Raw genomic sequence first — 19324 nt, 5'->3', positions numbered from 1 at the left:
GCACTCCTGGTGTCAAGGAAAATGTTAGGTCCCTGGCCACCATGGTGCTTACTTCCTTCCAAGAAAGAGTAGTCGGGGACTCGGTCTTTAGGGGAGCAGACACCTCAATGTACTTAGCAACAGGATGTTTAATTTGGTTTGTTGCCGGTGAGGTGGCCAGGTTGGAGACTTCCCAGTGCATGTGAGCAGGTGTCTGTAGAGCCCAGTTGTCATGGCTGTCTTTTAACCAATGGTGTAGTGAAGGGTAGATCTAGGTTTCCTTTAGAGGTATGGAAAGATTCCTGGAATAGCCTGAGGAGCAGAAACCCCAGCAGCAGCCTTCTCTCTTACACACCTGTGTAGGGGAAGCACAAGATACAAAGTTGTAACTTGTTATTCATTGAATGCGAGCTTAAAATGATAAACATGGCAATAATATTCACCGTAAAGGGCAACGTGATGCTACAGCTGTATGTGAAAATGTATTGAACATAGAAACATTATTATTTGTATTTCAATGTTGTCACAGTGAGAATTGAAACTGTCACGAAAATCAATCTAGACATTTAATTAAGAGCTTGCATTGGCAGTTTAAATGCTTATTTGTGCTTTTGTAGAGCTTTGTTCTGTTCTGAGCTTTTGCATAAAAAGCACGAAGTGAAAGGTATGCGCTTTAGAGTCGACGGCCTCCCCTATGACTTAAACTGTTCTAATTCCTATTTTTGGCCTGATAATCAATCACATTTCAATGGAATTTAATTTCTCCTGAGTAGTGTCCTTCTTAAAATAAATGATCTCTACAATTTCAAATTTTCACCCTTACTAAAGTTAAAAAAGTATTTTTTTCTGTTAACGATATTATAATTTACTCTGATTATCTTATTAGGGACAGAAAGATATGTGAAAGCAACTTAATGTATGTTCTCTTTTTTAATAACTATTTTGCACACAAAATACTTACATAGAATTTGCTAATAGTAATTAGTAATTATACTAAAAGGAGATACAATCTAAATAAAATAAACACACTCACTCAATTACACTAAATAAAGACAACCATTGCTTGTTTGAATATAAAAACCTCTAGGACCAGTATTCTGTCTAATTAAAATTTGAAGAGAAACACTTTCCCTGTATTAAGGTACAATTATACTCAATGAAACCAGATCACAGGGGTATCCTGGTGTCTGTTTGTCATGTTATATGAGACCTGTTAGGGTTGTGTTATGTTAGCCTTTGGGAGTTTGTTTATTTACTTGGCTTACGTTTTATGAAACCTAAACCCAGGCTTTTGGTTAATGTAACACTTTGTTAAAACATACATAGACAGATAAAGATCATTACAGTTAACAGTTATTTTTATACCTATTATGTTAATGGTCGGATGGACTGACTTGTCTCCCTGTTTTCCTGTGTTTTGTTGTGCTTTTCTTATACATTTCTCATGCATAATCCTCATTTTTGGAGCTGCTCTTGTGATGCTGGAGTGCTGGCCAGCCATTTCCCATTTCCTTTGCGTCTTCCAACAACTGCTAGCCTTAGACTCCTGCCCATGCACCCCTGGAGTGTGCAGCCACCCAAACAGGACTGGCCAGAAGAGCAGACACTTCATCGTCTCCACCACCCATGGGGCCAAGACCTTCCTACCATTCCTGGACTTTCCCAAAGAGGTCCTTTACTCTTGGGGCACACCCTACCTCCCCTCCCTAGTGCCACCAATGTTATGGAAGCAAGTGTGCCCATGCACACTGGTGAAGTTGGCATATAGGCCAGGTTCAGTATCAGTGGGCCATCGTCTCCGGTCCTGACCAAGACCACAGTGCAAGCACACTAGGGCAGCTCAGTAACAGTCCTATGATCTTACCCCTGGCACCCTGGGGGCCAGAGCTACAACAGCCCCCCAGATGGGTGGCAGCTTCTGATCTCTGCATTCCCGAGTTATTCCTTGGCACTGGTCCCCTTGCCCCAGAAGAATCGATCCACTGTCCTCTGCATTTCCCCTGCCATGACCATGCAGTACTCAGTGTTGATCTGGTTTGCATTGCTGCTACAGCTCCAGCACAGCCATCTGTGGCCCATCCTCAGGGATCTCATGATGCCAGCACAGGATGCTCTTCAGCACTTTAACCCTGAACAGGGTCAGGTCCAGCCCCTGAAGGGGAGCAATTGTTGAGGCTTTAATTGGAGAGGGCCGGCTGCCAAGTGCCAATCTCATTAGATGGTGGTCATGGTGACCTGGGCATGTTCATGCTGGCCTTTTCCCTCCTGTGGGGGTGGTGGCATACCGGACCATTCTAGTGTCTCTCACCACGGTCTGGGTGATCAAGTTCCCACACCCTTGGCTGGACTTGAAGGTCACATCTATAATCTACCATTAGCACTAGTGAAGGGTTGATCCAAAATTACGTTCATTTTTGTACAGTATTTTTTTATTCAAAGTAACTTTCCTTGCAGTGAGACCATAGTCATGTCAATGGATAACCTTGAAGCAGAATCCAGGAAAGCTTTAATGACATCACGATTATTAACTGTTCGGCAGTTGTGGTGTATTAGCAGAAGGTACATCTTAGGAATGTTTCTTGGAAGCTTAAGGTTAGAGTTACATGGCACCAATGATTCGGGTAGTTCTCAATTTTCATTTCTCTTAATTGGTGACTGAAGCATGATATCTCGGGACATGCTGCTCAAGGACACATGTAGAAAAGGACATGAAGTCAGAGTCCTCTTGTAATGCATGGCAGTTGGAGTTCAGTTTTACAATGATATGCATCCGTTGCTAAATTTTGCAGTCTACCTCTGCTCAGCTTATACATCCCTAATGATCATGCTAATCTACTCTTCCAGCTCAAATTGTCATTCCCCCCTGATTTATCCTATTTAATCTTAGCACCACCAGGAATTGCAGAGATGGAACACAATCTCTTTTAATAAGAACATTTTTTTTTTCTTACTCCCAAATTGCAGGTCCTTCATTCCTCTGGAAACTCTTAAAAAGAGGATCAGAAGTCTCTAAAGACAGATTACAAATTATATGTAACCAGTTTTGACTGACTAACAAAAGCTTTCAACTCGATGACCTTGAAAACCTTTTAGCAGGATCTGTCAAAAGGAGCTTAATAGATATGTTTTACGTAGGCAATTAATACAAATTACTGGTAAAGTGGCACATAGTTTAATGTAGATTAAAAAAAGTACTGTACCACAATCGTAGCATGAAAGCCATTTGAGTTAAAAACAAAAATGTGTCTCTGAATAATATGTTAATTTTATCTTGGGTTTCATGCAGGCTGTTTGATGTTTTTATGCTGTTAGGTAGAGTAACATGTCTTATCTATCATACCTTCAGTGACTATAATGAACACCTTTGTATATATCCACATTTTGCTTATTTGTTGTTGTGTGGCCTTTTTTTTACATTATAATATTAACTCTAGCCTTTCATCTTACGTCTATGCATACTTTTACCGGGCTCATGTGTTTTACAATCACCTTTGTGACTGGTGCTTTATATACACAATGCATTTATTAACTTGTAAGGGGTTATTGGGTTACATAAAGCCTGTGCTGGAGATGTCAAACATGTTTAAATTTGTTTGTGTGATACACACCAACAAATACGTGCTCTGCAGATACCTCATATAATGCATTCTGAAAAGATCAAAAAGATCATCGAACTTGTGAAGAAAATTAAGGGGAAATAATTATTACACCAAATGTCATTTATGAGTTGTTTTGGCAGTTTCTGGCTTTAGCTGCCGTAGTTACCAACTGAAGGGCTGTGTTCAATGTCCAGGGGCTTTCATGCCTATGCCATGAATTCTGCTAAAGTGCACTGTAATAGCTATTTTAATAACAGTCTAAGGTTTCTTTTAGAACAAAAATATTTAGAAGAAATCTATTTAATTGATTTGAGGAGAGAGACATTGCCTTCAAAAGTCAAAGCTCGTTGGAGGTACAACACTATTGTATATCCCTTCCTGTGCATTTCATCTTCTTGTTTTATTTTGACCATTATGGATTTCTTTTGATCTGTATTCCATAGACGTTCATGTGCATCGCATACGTAAATACAGCACTGCCTCGGTTATATTGGCTTTAATTATGTACTATTATACTGTTTTTCAACATCAACCTGGAGTGGTGTGATATAATAACCGCCATCCCCTCAATTCTGGGTAGCTGCTACCGTAGGACAATTCTTTTCATGGCCTCATTCTGGAGACTGACACTTGCAAACACTGGGAAAGTGCCTCGGCTTTTTCCTCTTTATTGGTTGTCAGCTTTTCTCATAGTAAGTCCCAGCTGTTTTGATAACATTTGTAAAGAAGTGTATTCTTGGAAGAAGCTAAAATGCTTTGAAAATGAAAATGCCTAGACGTCACTTTGGATGAGTGAACTATAACTCATGAGATAAAATAGCCCAGGACCCTTGGTTGGTGAATCGTGTAGAGGGTTCTACACCTTAATCTCCTGATCCGTCAGTCCCGGTTACGGGGGGGGGGGTTCCTGACAGCTGCCTTGCTGAATTAACACGGTGATTACTAGGAAGAGTGGGTTGCTGACTAAGATAAGCAGCCGTTTTTATTGTTGGTCACTTACTGGACATTTTGAGTGAACTGTGGCTCTATTGCTTATGCAGCTGTAAATGTGCAGACGTACAGAATATTATAACATCCTCATTTCCTTTTTTCCTACTAATTCTTTGTTTTTAAGGCAATATTGTTACTGGTTTTGGTATGTGAGCTTTAGATACACATTTGGGGGATGGTGGTGACGTGTGCTGCAAAATGTTGCAGCAACCACATAAACAAGAAAAGGCAAATATGTTTAACTTCAGATTACAGGAAAGCAGTGCAGTCTGATTCTGGTTGTAACATGAAGACGTATGTTGGTGTCTGAATGTAGGCCATCTTGCCCACAGTGCAATATTTCAGACTCTATGGAGATTTTTGCATCCAGATTTTGAGAAAAAGCCATTGTAAACCTCAAATCTTTGTTGTTTTTTTCATCCATATACTCTGTGGCGTAATACAATCTTCCCTACTACTGTTTTGGCACAGAAAAACCTATTCCACAGATCCTTTTCAATTTCCATTCAACTATTACCAGTACAATGACATCTCAAGGTCACAAACGCGGCTCAAAACTCCCTTTAACTGGGCTTTCAATTTTATTTGTCTTAATTAACCAGAGTCGACCTCATTCAATGTCATGTCCTCAATACTGTGTGAGGGAAGAAGCACAGTCTTTCATGTGTCCAGTAGTCGAGTCTGTCTGTGTCTGCATGTGAGAATGTGTGTGTCGCCCGCTGGAGCCCTGACTGATGAATGATAGATGGATCACCTGCCGTTCTATCCAGAGGGGCTGCTATCAGATCTGTACTAAGTTTGACTTTGAAAGCCATACCAAGTGTGAAGGAAACATTTAATTATTTAGTGCGTCTGCGTAGGGGTGTAGACTGCCTGCCACCTACACGGAGAGCCCTCTTTATTCCATCAAAAGGCACAGGTCCTTGTTCACAGTGTAGGTTCATGCTGTTTTTTGCCATCTCATATGTCTTCATAATGCACAGAGTAAGGTCAGCTTTATTGTTTTAGAGGCATATTTTAGACTCAAGATTCTTGTTTGTGATGTATTCAAATTGTCGGCCTGCCAATACTGATTTGTGTCATCCAAGCTGTGCGATGGATTCTGATAGGGATTTCCTCCATAGGTTTAATGGTTGCATTTAGGACGCTTCTTTTACAGAGGCTCCTTATGCCATTTTATGAAATTGTTGTATAATTTTTTTTTAAAGAGTGCTGTTACCTAGTTTGTTTCCATACCACTTGTCTCTAAGCTCCTGTAATTACAGCTGCTGACATATTTGCCAGAGTTTTACAGCAATATCTATGCCTCTTTGGAGCCCGTCTGTCACTGCCAAACACAGGCATTCCCAACATGCAGGGCTCCTGCAAAAGACATCACTGCTTCATCTCTTGAAGATTGACTTCTGGCTTCAGTTGTTTAGAATTTTTTAAGAGCGTCATTATGCTGGTCCACTGTGGGATCATATTGTGTGCCTTCACGGCTCAAACATGCAATATAATGCCACAAACATCTATGGCAGCTCCATAGAGTTATTCATCTGACGTCATAAATGCATGTCCGATCACCAAAGTGCCCACAAGAAGGACCTTTTGCAGTCAGTAGTTCGTATGTATAAATGCTCGTCTCCTTTGCCCAACGTGCTCATGCGCACCTATAAAACACCCCCACAGAAACAATCCTGCAAATCTCAAGGCCACAGTAGCATAATGGGGTTTTGCTAAATAAAACATAACACAATATTACAAATAAAAAGGGAAAAAATATTAATGTAATGCTTTTCACCCATTTTCTTAAGCCTACTCTTGTGGCAGTGTGGTATTCCATACCTTTTTATTCAACTTTAGTTAATCTTTCAGGATGCCGTTGATCCTGATAAAGAAGGTCCCTTCGTTTGCTGGTGATAAGTAACAGCAAAAATATCCTGCAAGTTTATTTTGACTGACTGTTTCCCCTTCAAACATTGAGAACTTGTCCGGCTGCAGGACAGTTCTTTGCAATTCTGTTTCTATCACCTAAGGAAGTACAAACAAAATGAAGAACATGTATTTATTTATTTATTTTCTGAGCAAATAAAGCAGATGATTAAAAGTTTGGCTTCTACAAATACTAATTTTAGAGTTTCCTCCCCTCCGATTATACCATTCTGGCTTTTAATCCTGATGACCTGTGACAGATAATGTTTTACCCTGCACTCTTTCAGTCCTGTATATGTAAGTCTGCAATTGTGGCAGAGCAACAGCTATGTCTCTATTAGCGCGACTCTGCAGGGTATGAAGGTAGAAGGAAGGTCATCAGTGAGAGATTTCAAGCACGACGTGAACTGGCACGGATATTTAAATACTGGTCTTTGCAGGCAGCTTCAGGTGCAAAGATCTGCAACTGCCATTGCTTTAAGTCCAATCAAATCAAAGAAAAACCTGGACAGTGTTTCAGTCTGAGGGAAGCAACAATATATCTTTCAATTTTGCTAATGAGGAAAATGTTTTTGGTGGTATTGTTATTGAGTTGTGTGTCTAAAGTTTGAAGGATTCATCTGACCTTCCATTCACTTATTCTCTTCAATTAAAATGAAAAAGCAAAGTACAGCAAAGTCTCATCCTGAGTTCATGTTAGGTAGTAACACTGCGCTAAAGTTCAGAATATGTTCATGTTAATGTTCATGTTCACCAAAGAATTTAATTAAAAATGCATGAGGAGCTTGGGTTTTGAAGGCACAGTTATTTGGGGGGGGGATGAAATTCAGGGACTGATTAGTGACTAAGAAACAGTTTAATGTCCCCCCTTTTCAATGTAAACCTTCTTTTGAGAAAGTTTTCTCAAATTGCTTGAATTCATGTTCAAATTGCCAAATACAAGAAAGGGATTAGAAAACTACATTTATATTGTATTTGAATTACTGATTTATTTAATGGAGATTGTATTTTTAGCAGAACAAATTAGTGCAGTATAAAAGTATTTAAAAGAACACTATAACATTTAGGGATTTATGTTGTGGAAAGGTAACTAACTTGTGATTATTATAATTATCTATGATTTGTAATGCAACAGATGTATTTTTCTTTTTTGTGTTTTTGTGTGGCATGTTTTGCCTGCTGATGTATATGAACTGAAGTTAAGCAGTTTTTGAGGACAGGATTAAAAAGCTGCAGCATTTGAGAGCCCAAAGGTTATGTTTCTCCAAGCGAATTTAACATAAACCAATTATATTGAGACAAACAAATAGTTGCATTATAATAACAGTGGCAACAGAATCTCTAATTATTCAGGACTATGGAAAGAAAACAACGTACAGTTGTTTTTGTAAAATCCTGTATACACAACTGAATATCTAAAGTATTGTTGAAGAGGACATTTTCCTTTCTTGTCATGATTTTTTCATGTCCTACTTTCTCAAGCAATCTGCATTTTAATGTGCGTCACCGTGATGGGGATACATCCGACCCCTCAAAAAGAAATCTGACACTGACATTACAGCTGCTTAACACATGACATACACTGTCAGTGTATCTTTTTTCCTGCTCAGTTTCAGGGAGAGAAAAAGAAGTTAAATGCTCTGCTTTGAGGTAAATGGGGACGATTTGTAACTTGGCTTTTAGACTAAGTACACATTAAGGAATGAGTTGAATATGGAAAAGACGGTCTGGGAGTTGAAAGCAATGCAACTTTAAAGTATAAAGAAAGTTATCAGATGATCTTGGTAAAACAGGTCTGGTTATTAAAGACTTGGAGTCGATTATTGTCCTGGCAGTCAGTCCTGTCAAAACCAGGAGTTTTAATGTTTGCAACAGCTGTTATCTAATTAAGTTGCCATTTAACATTAGGATGCCATTTCTAGCCTCATTAATGAAGCAGATGTGGCAGATGTCTGATGAATCTTTTAGAAACTCTTATTTTTATTACACTGTACTGCAAGGTAATTCTTAATGTGCATGTGTCCTTGATGAAGTGAACCTTGACAGTTTCATCACTGTAAGTATGATCCTTAATAGCTTTGATATTTGTGCAGTGAAGGAATGAAGCATCACCACAACGGCAAACAATAACACAAACATTTATGTCCGTCCGATTGTGATTTTTTCCCCCCTTCATGTCATAGCCTAAGTCTTTCTATCCATGCCTTAATAAGTATTGTCGGCGCAAAAGGGTAAAGGGTGAGTCTGCTTTTCTGGCCTAAGTGGATCAGAGACAAAAACATTTGGCATCAACTTTCTTAGCTTTAATTTGTTCTGTCACTGCTGCCTGGGGATTTCTCACATTACACTCTACACGTTTCTTTACACCCCCCTCCAGAATTAACAAAGCATCTATCAAATGAATGCTATGATGGCTAAATGAAATGGGTAGAAAAGGGAACCAGTCCAGAATACTACTACAGACATGTCAGAGGATCTAGGTCAGAGTTTCCAAACCATTTTAAAATGCACTTAACATTTGTGAGCCACACATATGCCTCTTTCACATCCACACCATTGTAAACTTACTTACACATAAACTTACTTGGAAACCTAATGTACACAGTTGTGCCAGTCAGTTCTGGTAGCACTGTTTGTTTCTTTCTTTTCTCATGTGTCTTTTTCCAAATTCTGTGGCACACCCGAATTAAAACGTACTTTTAATTTGGGGCAGGTAACCAACTGCTGGAATACAATGGTGTTGAGTGTAATGTCTTTCCTTTTGACACTGCACTGCAGTTTCACACTCCAGAATAAAAATATCTGAGTATTGTTTAGGTGTTAGGTTTATTATTTATTAATTTAAGAGTTCACTGTGAAAAATGTCTTGATGTAAGAAAAGAAGAGAAATTAAAATTTGACTTTTTTTTTAATTAGGGACACAGATGGGTACAATTGTCTTTCTGTTTATCATGGGGTATTATTTTGAGTCCCCAGTAAACTTGTTTAGATTTAAAGTTGCTTTTCAACTAATTTCACTGTATTGGGTGTAGATTTGTATGGGCCTAGCTTGAAATTTAAGGTTGGGGTCCAGACTGGTGACGCCCTGAAGTAATACAATGTTGAATAGGGCAAGCCTTCTCTTTTACACACTGTAATGCAGTTTCACAGTTCAGAATAAAGATCATGGATATTATTGTGTTGTTTTTTTTCCCTTTCTTTTTGTAAAGAGAAATAATTTGCCAGCAAAAATAAATTTCTGGTCTAGTTAATCTTGCATCTTTCCTCGGGGGAATTGCGCTTCATGCTAAGGAAGGAAAGAATAAAATGCTGCCAACTTATATTGTGTGTCATGGGCCTGCAATCTCTTTAACAAAATGATTCAATCCTAATATTTACAGCTCACAGTGTCTCGCTAGCCCTGGTCTTTGACAGGTCTCTGGAATAAGTGCGCACTATGGAAAGGGAATCTCCAAGCACTTTTGACAAGACAATTTTTTTTTAAATGACTCTTTATTTATAGATGATATAAGTATTATCTTTAGTAGCCACACACTATTTATAGATGCACTAAAACGATAACTGAAAAATGTTTTATTTTCCAGTCTAGCTGCCCAATTTTACCTCACTGAATGTTTATCATTTCTATTGCATCTCTTATTTGTGTGACCACGTTAACCTCCGAAATGTGTTGAAGTATTCAGAGGGAAGGATCAATATTTGTATCATCACACTTTCTGTTGCCTTGGAAACCAGTTTTTTGGGACAGCTTGGCATCCTTGAAAACCACTATATCAAGAGGTGTTACATTTTGGGGCAAAAATGTATTGCAAGCGGCAGCATATTTTTCAGATTGCGCTTTAATGCTTAGTATTGCGTTGCAATAAAATATCGACAAACAGGCAATATCTTACATATATTTCATACATATTATGCAGATGTTAATATGAGCAGTTGCACATACTTGCATTTCTCATACATCACTGAATTCACCAGACTATAGTTACAAAACCTTTCCCCTCTGAAGATACTGTGTCAGACTATACAAAACTTGTGTCAATTTAAAGAGGCAGCGCTAATTACTTTTCAGTAGTTCTTTCTGTGAATGACCTGCCTGATAGCAAACCTGATGCTTCTCGTCACTTTGTGAAGTTTCTTAATGATACATTTTAACTCCCCACCCCCCCCTGTTTTTTTCAGCTTCTTTAATGGAAATCTAAAAATAAACACAAGGATTCCTGCTCAGTGAGTGACAGAATACATTTTTGTGTCACAATGTGTAGTGTCGAGTCTTTTTGCCCCTGCAATGCAGTGTCATGTTTCCGAGGAAAGATTTGAAATGTCAGTTCCTTGTTGTTGGGCGACTTTAAAAAAAGCATTTTATTTAATAGAAAAGCAGAACAAATAAACAAACAAAAAATGAATACCCCAAATCAAAATCAAATAAATTAATTCATGTTTTGGAGTCTCAGATTTCTATGGGGCTGGTGCTTAAATTCATGAAGTTGAATAATCGAATCTTTGAGAGTATATTGCAGCAGTCAGCAGCCCCGATTCTGAAAGCTTCTTCTTTCTGAGACACAGATTCTTCTCTGCCACACAAAATAGACAAATACAAGTGCTTAGGTAAGGTTACATTGTAGATTGAGAGGTCGGTAAACTACTCGAGTGTCGGTGTGCCACCAAAGACTTGGGAAGGAGTGTACGGTATATTTTCATGCATAGTTACATCGGTGTGTCCTAAACATCTTCCAGCATCTGAAGTGGCACACCATCAGTTTCCATGGCAACCCTGGAGATCTGTACAGTATGTTCCGAGATGCGGAATCAGATCTTCTCACATTTAAGCTTTCGTGTGGCAATTCATACAATTATTTGTAGATGCTTAATTATTTCTTTCCACCCCTGTGTTTGTCTGTCTGAAAATAGCTGTCTGCATGCCTCCTGAGCTGCACAAGTCGCAGTGCAGGGTTCACTGGCCTCTCAGAAGTGTTTAAATTCAGCCAGCGTGATGCTTTTGGTTTCCATGGTAATTTATTTTTAGCTACGCTGCAAAAAAGCAACTGTTAATATATGCAATATCTTTTAATCTGACAATAGTCAATGTCTTGCTGTTGGGAAGATCGTCATATTGCGCAAATGTATGTGGTTTGCTGTAAAGAAGGACCTGCAGAGATGCTTAAAATGATTATTTTAATTTCATTACCATTCTTATTGTACCATCACTACTGACATGTACATTACCGTACTGTATGCTGAAGAATGGGATGAATTAATCTCCAGTTTTCCCGAGATCAAAATAGATTCGAAATTAATCTTTGATCTTTTTTAAATTTAACTTTTCAGTCTATCTACCCTATATCTGACATCTCATTATTAGTGTATGAGTGTCCTGCTTTTACACCCAAATTAATGAGGGTATTCTGTGCTGCAGTGCGAGTCCCCGGAGTCTTCAGATGCTGCTATCTCGTTGATTAATGAGGCATTAGGAAAGAGGTCGACTTAACGTGCACTGTATCTTTGACTTGATCTTGGGAGCAAGCGTCTGCATAAATTCACTGTTTCCTTTTTTTTCCCCCAGTTCTGTTGGATGAAAAGAGGAGCCCCCTTGAAAAATTCACCAGAAAGAGGTTATTTAGTTCTGCAGTACATACATTTAGTTGTCATTATGCTCCACTTTTCTAAATGGTTTTTTGAATTGGATTTTATTTTATTTTTTTGCCCCACAAATGCAAGCAAACGGGTGTGGAACATGTTTCACTTTTATGCCATTTACACACACACACACCTACACATGCACACACACACACACACACTTACACACACACTTACACACACACATTCGACCAATCGTGATCATTTGGTGTCCATTAATAACTAAGTGATCCAAGGATTCTCTTATCTAAATAAATAAGGGCCAAGGGGTGACTTCTACACCACCATTACATCATATCGTTTGTCCGTCATACAGATCAATGTTGCTGAGCAACTGAACCAAAGAGTGAAGCTTCTCGTTCTGTAAATGATGTGTTGCTGTGTTTGTGTTCACGGTTTTATGTTTTATTCTCTTTGAAATACTTGGCGCATTTGTATTTCCAATCCAATTTCCAAGCTTTGCAATGTTGAGGTCGGAACTCTGGAACTTGAACATGAATGTGTCAATAGTTCCATTCGAAACATTTTCTAAATTAATGATTTGGTTGTCTCAAAGGGTAACAGATGCTCTCATTAATTCATTAGGCTCCTGTAATTTATTTACTGCATTGAAAAAGCCGATTCATTATGAAAGACCATCTGGGATTATATACTTGTTTTAAGAGAGTGACATGAGAGAAAAATTGCCCACTGTTTATCAGTGACCAGTCTGCAAATCATCAATTGCAAATGCTTGCAGTGTCCAAAGATGACTTGTTGTTTGTTTGTTTGTTTGTTTGTTTTTGAAACTACCACTGTGTTCCAATTTTATGTTCTCCCATGGGAGAGACATGAGTCTGGTTTTGAGAGAAGTATTAAATGAAAGATGGTTGGGCAGACCTGAAGGATGAAAAGCTGTAATCACTGAAATAGAAATATTAAAAACTAACTTTGAACATTTAAAAAATACTGCACGTTTTGTAATTGAAAAGGCAAGCTAAAGACCTTGTAATGCTCTGATGTTTTATTTTAATAATTTCCTCTACAGTCTATATTCAAAAGGGTTAGATTCCATAAATAATGTTGTGTGATTTTTTCACCCTAGTCTTTGACCACAGAGACATTAGCCGTGAACTCTGTAACCTGATGGTATGGCAGAAAAGATCAATGAAATCCCTCCTTGCAAAGCATCAATTAAAATGCATATTTAATGAGGCTATATTTAGTCTCCTGTTCTATTTCGAACCTTTAGCTTCTAGTACTTCCGTTTGAACTCGGTACAAACAGCAGTGTTCACATAACCTTTGCTTTGTGCATAGCTTTTCGATCTCTAATGTAACAGTGTGAGGTGACTGTAGAAACCGTTTCATCTTCCGGAGGCCCGCGATGACCATCTGTGTTGTTACAGTAATGGCATTTTTCTGCGGGAAAAATACTGAAAAGCTTTATTGATAAGAAAATATTGTTTTAGTATCTTTCAGGTTTCTCTCTAGCTTTAATTTGATATATGCCTACTCAGTACAATGGTGACATTTATCTTTAATGACCATTCACTCACTTGGAATACGTAGAAGCGACTGAATGTTTTTCTGGGACAGCTAAGATATAAGCCAGGAATCGGTGAGTACACAGCTGTAATCGCTGCACAGCTGAAATAATAAGCCCATCCAAACATATTGTTCAGGTGCCCAGCTAAACAGACATGTGGAATATTATTTACCTAGTTGTGGGAATGATTTTTTATTCATTATTTTTTTTTAAATCGTGATAGCTTTCTTATTAAAATCATATTTTGTATAACCACATGTTAAATACTATCACGTGAGCTGGACATTTTGTTATCACTAACTTATTAATTGATTTAATTAGACTTCTTATTACATCATGTCTGTTTATCTATCAATCTATCTGTCATCTATTTGATCTAATCTATTTATTGTAATAGCCCTATAACATTATCTAAAAAAGGTAATATAATGTAAGAATATTGTAGTCTTAATTTCCTATAGATATGTTGCTGAAAAGTGGTTTCCCACACCAGAACGTTACCTCCGCAGTTTCCTGTTAACGCGTCACACTCTTTCTAAGGTGCTTTACTATGAGCTGAGAAGGTTATCCCAGATTTCAGGTATGATGGTAGAGGAATCACTGATATATCGGCAAAACCTTCCAAACAATGAATTGTCACCCTTCTTTACAAATTTCACTGCAGACCGCTCGAGGGATATTGCAGCGATAAGGTCTTGTTTAGTGCAACAGAATTGAGGATTTTTTAGACCCTGTTGACTCAAGCAAAGATTTGTATTGCATTTAACATTTATTTTGAGGGACACCTAACCTCGGTGGAATCCCAAAGCACATTATAAATCTTCGATAATATGGTAGCAATAGATTAATGGAATGAAATACGTGTATTTTCCAGAGAAAGTATATGTTTTGCCATTGGTTTTCTGTTAAGTGTACATTCATCTTCTTGGCACCAGCGCTAATGGCTTCTGTGAAAAGTGCCAGCTTTCAGTATAGCCGTTTTCTCAGAAGACTGAAGCTTACAATAGCTCTGGGTCCTGTAGATCTTTAGAGGTATATTAGGGAAAATACGTATAGTATTATTTCTGTCAACAAAACAAACAAACAAAATTTGATCAATCAAGGCATATATTTACCATCTTTTATCTACTCACCCCCTGCAAGAAATATGCTTACATTCAGTGTAAAATCCATTACAAACCCCTTTAATGGTGTTACACGCAGTGACTCTTTATCCCAATGATAGTAATTGTTGTGTCCTGCAGTGATTCCCAAATGCAGCCCTGGTGGCAGAAATTCTCAAAACTATGCAATTGCAAACGGTACCAAAAAGGGACACTTTGTGTGTAACAGAGCAGTGAATGTATTTAAACATTGAATCATGGATTACCACGTGCCTGACAAGATGCCATTGGCAAACAATTGGTCTGGCAATGCAGATTTAAACTAGACCATGAGGCCCAGTAAAGCAGGACCCCCGTCAGAAGCTGCGGTGCTGCATGAAGGAGCAGCATATATTTTGTTCCATTTGAACTCTTGATTAGTTAATCAGACCCTTAAATCAACTCATAATATTTCATACTTTTTTTAAAAGGTTCTGCACTTATTTGAATATATAATTGAAATTGAAACATCTGTGACCGGTTAAAACCTTAAAAAAGGCTCAGCTTGGCTGGGAGAAACAAACAGAAGAATTTTAGTACATAAGCACATTCCACTCTGGTGTAGTCTTGCAAGAATACCCTTGTTGGGAAATGTGGTAACAAATCCTTAAACATAATTTGGAGAGCAAAGTTGGCTCTGATTTTGATCAGTTGATTGAGAGTCTTTTAGACTGGTCACTAGTTGGAAATGGTTCTTTCTTTTGAGTGAGCATCCTAGTTTAATCAATAGGTGAAGCCTTGTGTTAGCGTAAACTAACACCCTCAAATGTAACAGGCACTTGTTATCTCTAGTTTTTTGTATAGTGTTTTAACAATAGCACCAACAAATAAATAATGAACACCTCTGGATTGAGGCTGTGACCAAAAGGTGTTTATATTTAGAAGTGAGATACAATACAAATACACATTTCTGCAATTGGATCGAAAGGTTCACTGGTCTTACTACTGCGCTCTTACTGCCATGAATTAAAAACATTTTAGTGGAAAGGAATAGATCTAGTAAATAAAATGATATGCGTGTAGGGGATTGCTTTTCTCTTATAGGTAATGTACTATTTAAAAATGACACATCAGGGCAAGGCTGCGAGTAACGATTCTGCAGGAGGCCGTATTCTCAACATGTGTGACATGCAGCTTAGTATGCCTGAAGCTTATGTGACCTGTCAGGATGTCAACGTAATTTGCATGGTATACGGTTTTTGCACAGGAGTTTTGGGCAACGGTCAAGGCCTTTTCTTTTAAATTGTCTTACATAAGTGAAAGTAAGAGTTTTACTAATGAGTCAGTGGTGTAATTGAATTCTATGGAGGACACGGAGGCTAAATCTTGGAAGCAGCCTTATCAATTTGTATTCATGAGCATTTGTAATGATTGAATTTTTGAGAAGTAGGTGGCCATACTTATGCTCACACAATTAGCAGAGGCATTTATCTAGTAGAAAGACTGAAAAGAAACAACCGTCTTAATGTGGAGAGGCCCACACAGACAAATTGATATTTCTTAGTGCTGTCTTTTAAAATATGACTGTCACTGTTCATTATAGTATAAATCGTAGTAACTGAGTTTCTACAATGATGATTTGTCTGTATGTTAGAACACTGGAGAGATATTTGTATGTATGTTTGCTATATATATCATGTGTAGCATGTTTTTATTATACAGTTGATATGCTTTCTTAAACCTTGGGCCTGTCACTCTCTGCTACTAACATTTAGAAGAATTACAACTGTAAATGATTGCGTGTTTTCTACCATATCCCAAGACTGACATGGGATTTTCATCCTTCTCAATTCCATATGTGTGAGACAAATCAATAATAAATGAATCCTTGTTTTTCTTATCTTGCAGGCTTGCCTGGAATCGCAGCAGACCTAGACAAGAGAAAAGAAGTCTATGGGCAAAACTTTATACCTCCAAAGAAGCCAAAAACTTTCTTACAGTTAGTCTGGGAAGCACTACAAGATGTGACTCTTATTATCTTAGAAATTGCAGCCATTATTTCTTTGGGACTTTCATTTTATAAGCCTCCTGGTGAGGGGATTGAGGGTGAGTACTTCTCTAGAACATTTGTTATATGTGTGATCTTATTTTACTTAATTTAAATTAAAAAATCGAAACATTAAGATACTATGCTTGAGTGCCATAACACTTATACATATTATTTTCTGTATTTTATCTAACTCCTTGGAACCACAATCATTATTTATAGTAACAAAATGGCAAATTATTAACCTGTTAAGTGAAACCACTATATCGTATTGGTATCTGTCAAAATACTGTATCAAGTGCAGTTCTTGAACACAGTAAATCATTATACAGGTCATTTCACAAATATTAAGATGATCATAAATTTCAGGCATCGAAGTTGTAGTAGGGACTTGGAAAAGTCACAGCAAAGGAAAACTGTGTGAGGATTTGAGCAATGGGAGTTTGCATGTTCTCCTCGTGTCTGCGTGGGTTTCCTCCGGGTACTCCAGTTTCCTCCCACCATCCAAAGACATGCAGGTTAGGTTAATTGGACACGCTCAATTACCCTGTAGGTATGTGTGTGTGTGTGTGTGCGTGTGTGTGTGTTGCCCATGGATGGCCTGGTGTCCCGTCCTGGGTGTATTCCTGCCTTGCGCCCTATGCCTGCCAGGATCGGCTCCGGCATCCCCGCGACCCTCACCAGGATAAGCGGTTTCGAAAATGGATGGATGGATGGATGGATGGATTTGAGCAATTAGTTATTATTGTGGTATAAATCAAGCGCAGATCAATTAAAATGTCCAAACAACCAGAAGTGATGACTGTTTCACTAAAATGTTGATAACTGGAGATCATTCATTAGAAAAAGGAGACCATTCAATATTGAGAGGGCAGTAACTTCGTAAACCTTTTCATACCTTTCACAGAATATCCCGAAGAGACCTGATTGTTCCACAATTACGTGTTTATGTTTCAGTCTGAGACGCAGTGGCGCTTAATGATGCTGTGCGGTGTATTCATCCCTGGCTGAGTCCTCTTTCCACTGATGTGTATTGGAAAAGAGGACGCTGTGATCTCTCAAGGTCTCCTTTATAAGAATGACTGGGCATTCGGAGCTATTCACAGCATCCTATGAAATCCATTGAAAAACTCATCTTTGAAGCCTGAGTTAATGAACTGTGCACCAGAGATGTCATTAAAGAAATAACCTTTAGGTTCTGACCATACATCAAACTCCTCTGCTGTAAAATTTGCAATAAAGGGACAGCCATTAAAACAGTGCGTTAGAAATGCTGAGTAAGTTGTATCAATCATTATAACAACTGAGAATTCAATTACACAGCACACCACAAATGATCATTAGTGTTCTGCTTTTTGGAAGCGTGTTATCAGGATGATAGATATGATGAGAAGAGTGTCTCTCAGAGATCCTTGACATTATTAACACATTTAAAACTGAAATATGTATTTTGATTTTAGCAAATTCTTCTGTTGGTCTTAGAAGCAAAGATATCCAAGCTTTGTAGATATGCTTACTAAATTAAAATAAATCAGATATTTGACATGCCCCTGGGGCCAGGTATTAGGAAGCACAAAATATATTGTGAATTTTATTGCCAGATCTTTAAAATCAACACGGACATCCAGTGTGTAACTCAATTCCATGTTGTCTTTAGTCCCCTTGAAATTCTGAAATGAATATTTCTATATTTTAATTATAGTAATAACTGTGAGTCAGTAAGTGCTGCATTTGATAAAAGTTATGTATTCCAGTCAAACTGTTCATCAAATCTGGGATAATCAAACTATTGTAGGGGAGTTGTAGTTAGTTTGACTTTATTCTCCTCTTACAACACCTGTTAATAAGAATATATCCCAGAGTAAACCTAATTTTAAATAATAATGTCATTAATATGCCAGAACCAGTGGAAAGAGCGATCATTGTTTCTGAACACAGGAGGTTTCTAAGGATGTTATTATATATGTGTCTGAAAGTACATATTTAATCATTTTGAAGTGGCTGTTGTGAAGAGCAATAGCCAAACAGTACAATATGTCTACGGTATAGGCAGTAAAATGTGTATTTATGAAAACGATACAATATTAATTGCACAAAACAGAGATATATCCAGTTTTCAAAGAAAATGTCATTGCCAGTGTTTCTGAGGTGTTGCACAATACATACGGGGTACCAGTGAGTTTTCTCAATAATGCCACATTATGAGATATGATTATGGCTTATGATTTGATGCTTTTCAGCTCACATTTATTCCAATTTTATTTTTCACACACTGTGTAATGAATGTGAAGAATGTATGTGCATTTCAGTGTGTTTGTCGGTTAAAATGTTTACATAACAAAACAAAGCCTAAATCAAACATTTGTGAATGGGGGGGGAAAAAGTTAAGTTCTTTTTTGTTGGTGTTTGTAATTGTTAATGTGGTATATTCATGTAGAGACACTAATGTATTCTGGAGCTTACTTCAATTATAGAGTGTTTCTACAGAAGCTAATTATGTTTTTGTTGTAAAAATGCCAAATTCCACGTGACACAGCATATTTCGTGAGAGT

The 19324-nt window shown here is 37.8% G+C and overlaps 1 protein-coding gene across 8 annotated transcripts in view; it reads left to right on the top strand.

Annotated features, from left to right (window-relative positions):
- atp2b2 (ATPase plasma membrane Ca2+ transporting 2) overlaps positions 1-19324 on the top strand; it is a 120613-nt gene that overhangs the window by 53646 nt on the left and 47643 nt on the right. For all 8 annotated transcript variants that reach the window (XM_066697837.1, XM_066697843.1, XM_066697840.1 and 5 more), the window contains one exon: positions 16634-16831. In XM_066697837.1, coding sequence (XP_066553934.1) covers positions 16634-16831 — 198 coding nt within the window. The remainder of the gene's footprint in view (positions 1-16633; positions 16832-19324) is intronic.

The sequence above is a fragment of the Amia ocellicauda genome, chromosome 3 (genome assembly GCF_036373705.1).
Source record: "Amia ocellicauda isolate fAmiCal2 chromosome 3, fAmiCal2.hap1, whole genome shotgun sequence".
Classification (NCBI taxonomy): domain Eukaryota; kingdom Metazoa; phylum Chordata; class Actinopteri; order Amiiformes; family Amiidae; genus Amia; species Amia ocellicauda.
This window is presented reverse-complemented; position numbering and strand designations above follow the sequence as displayed.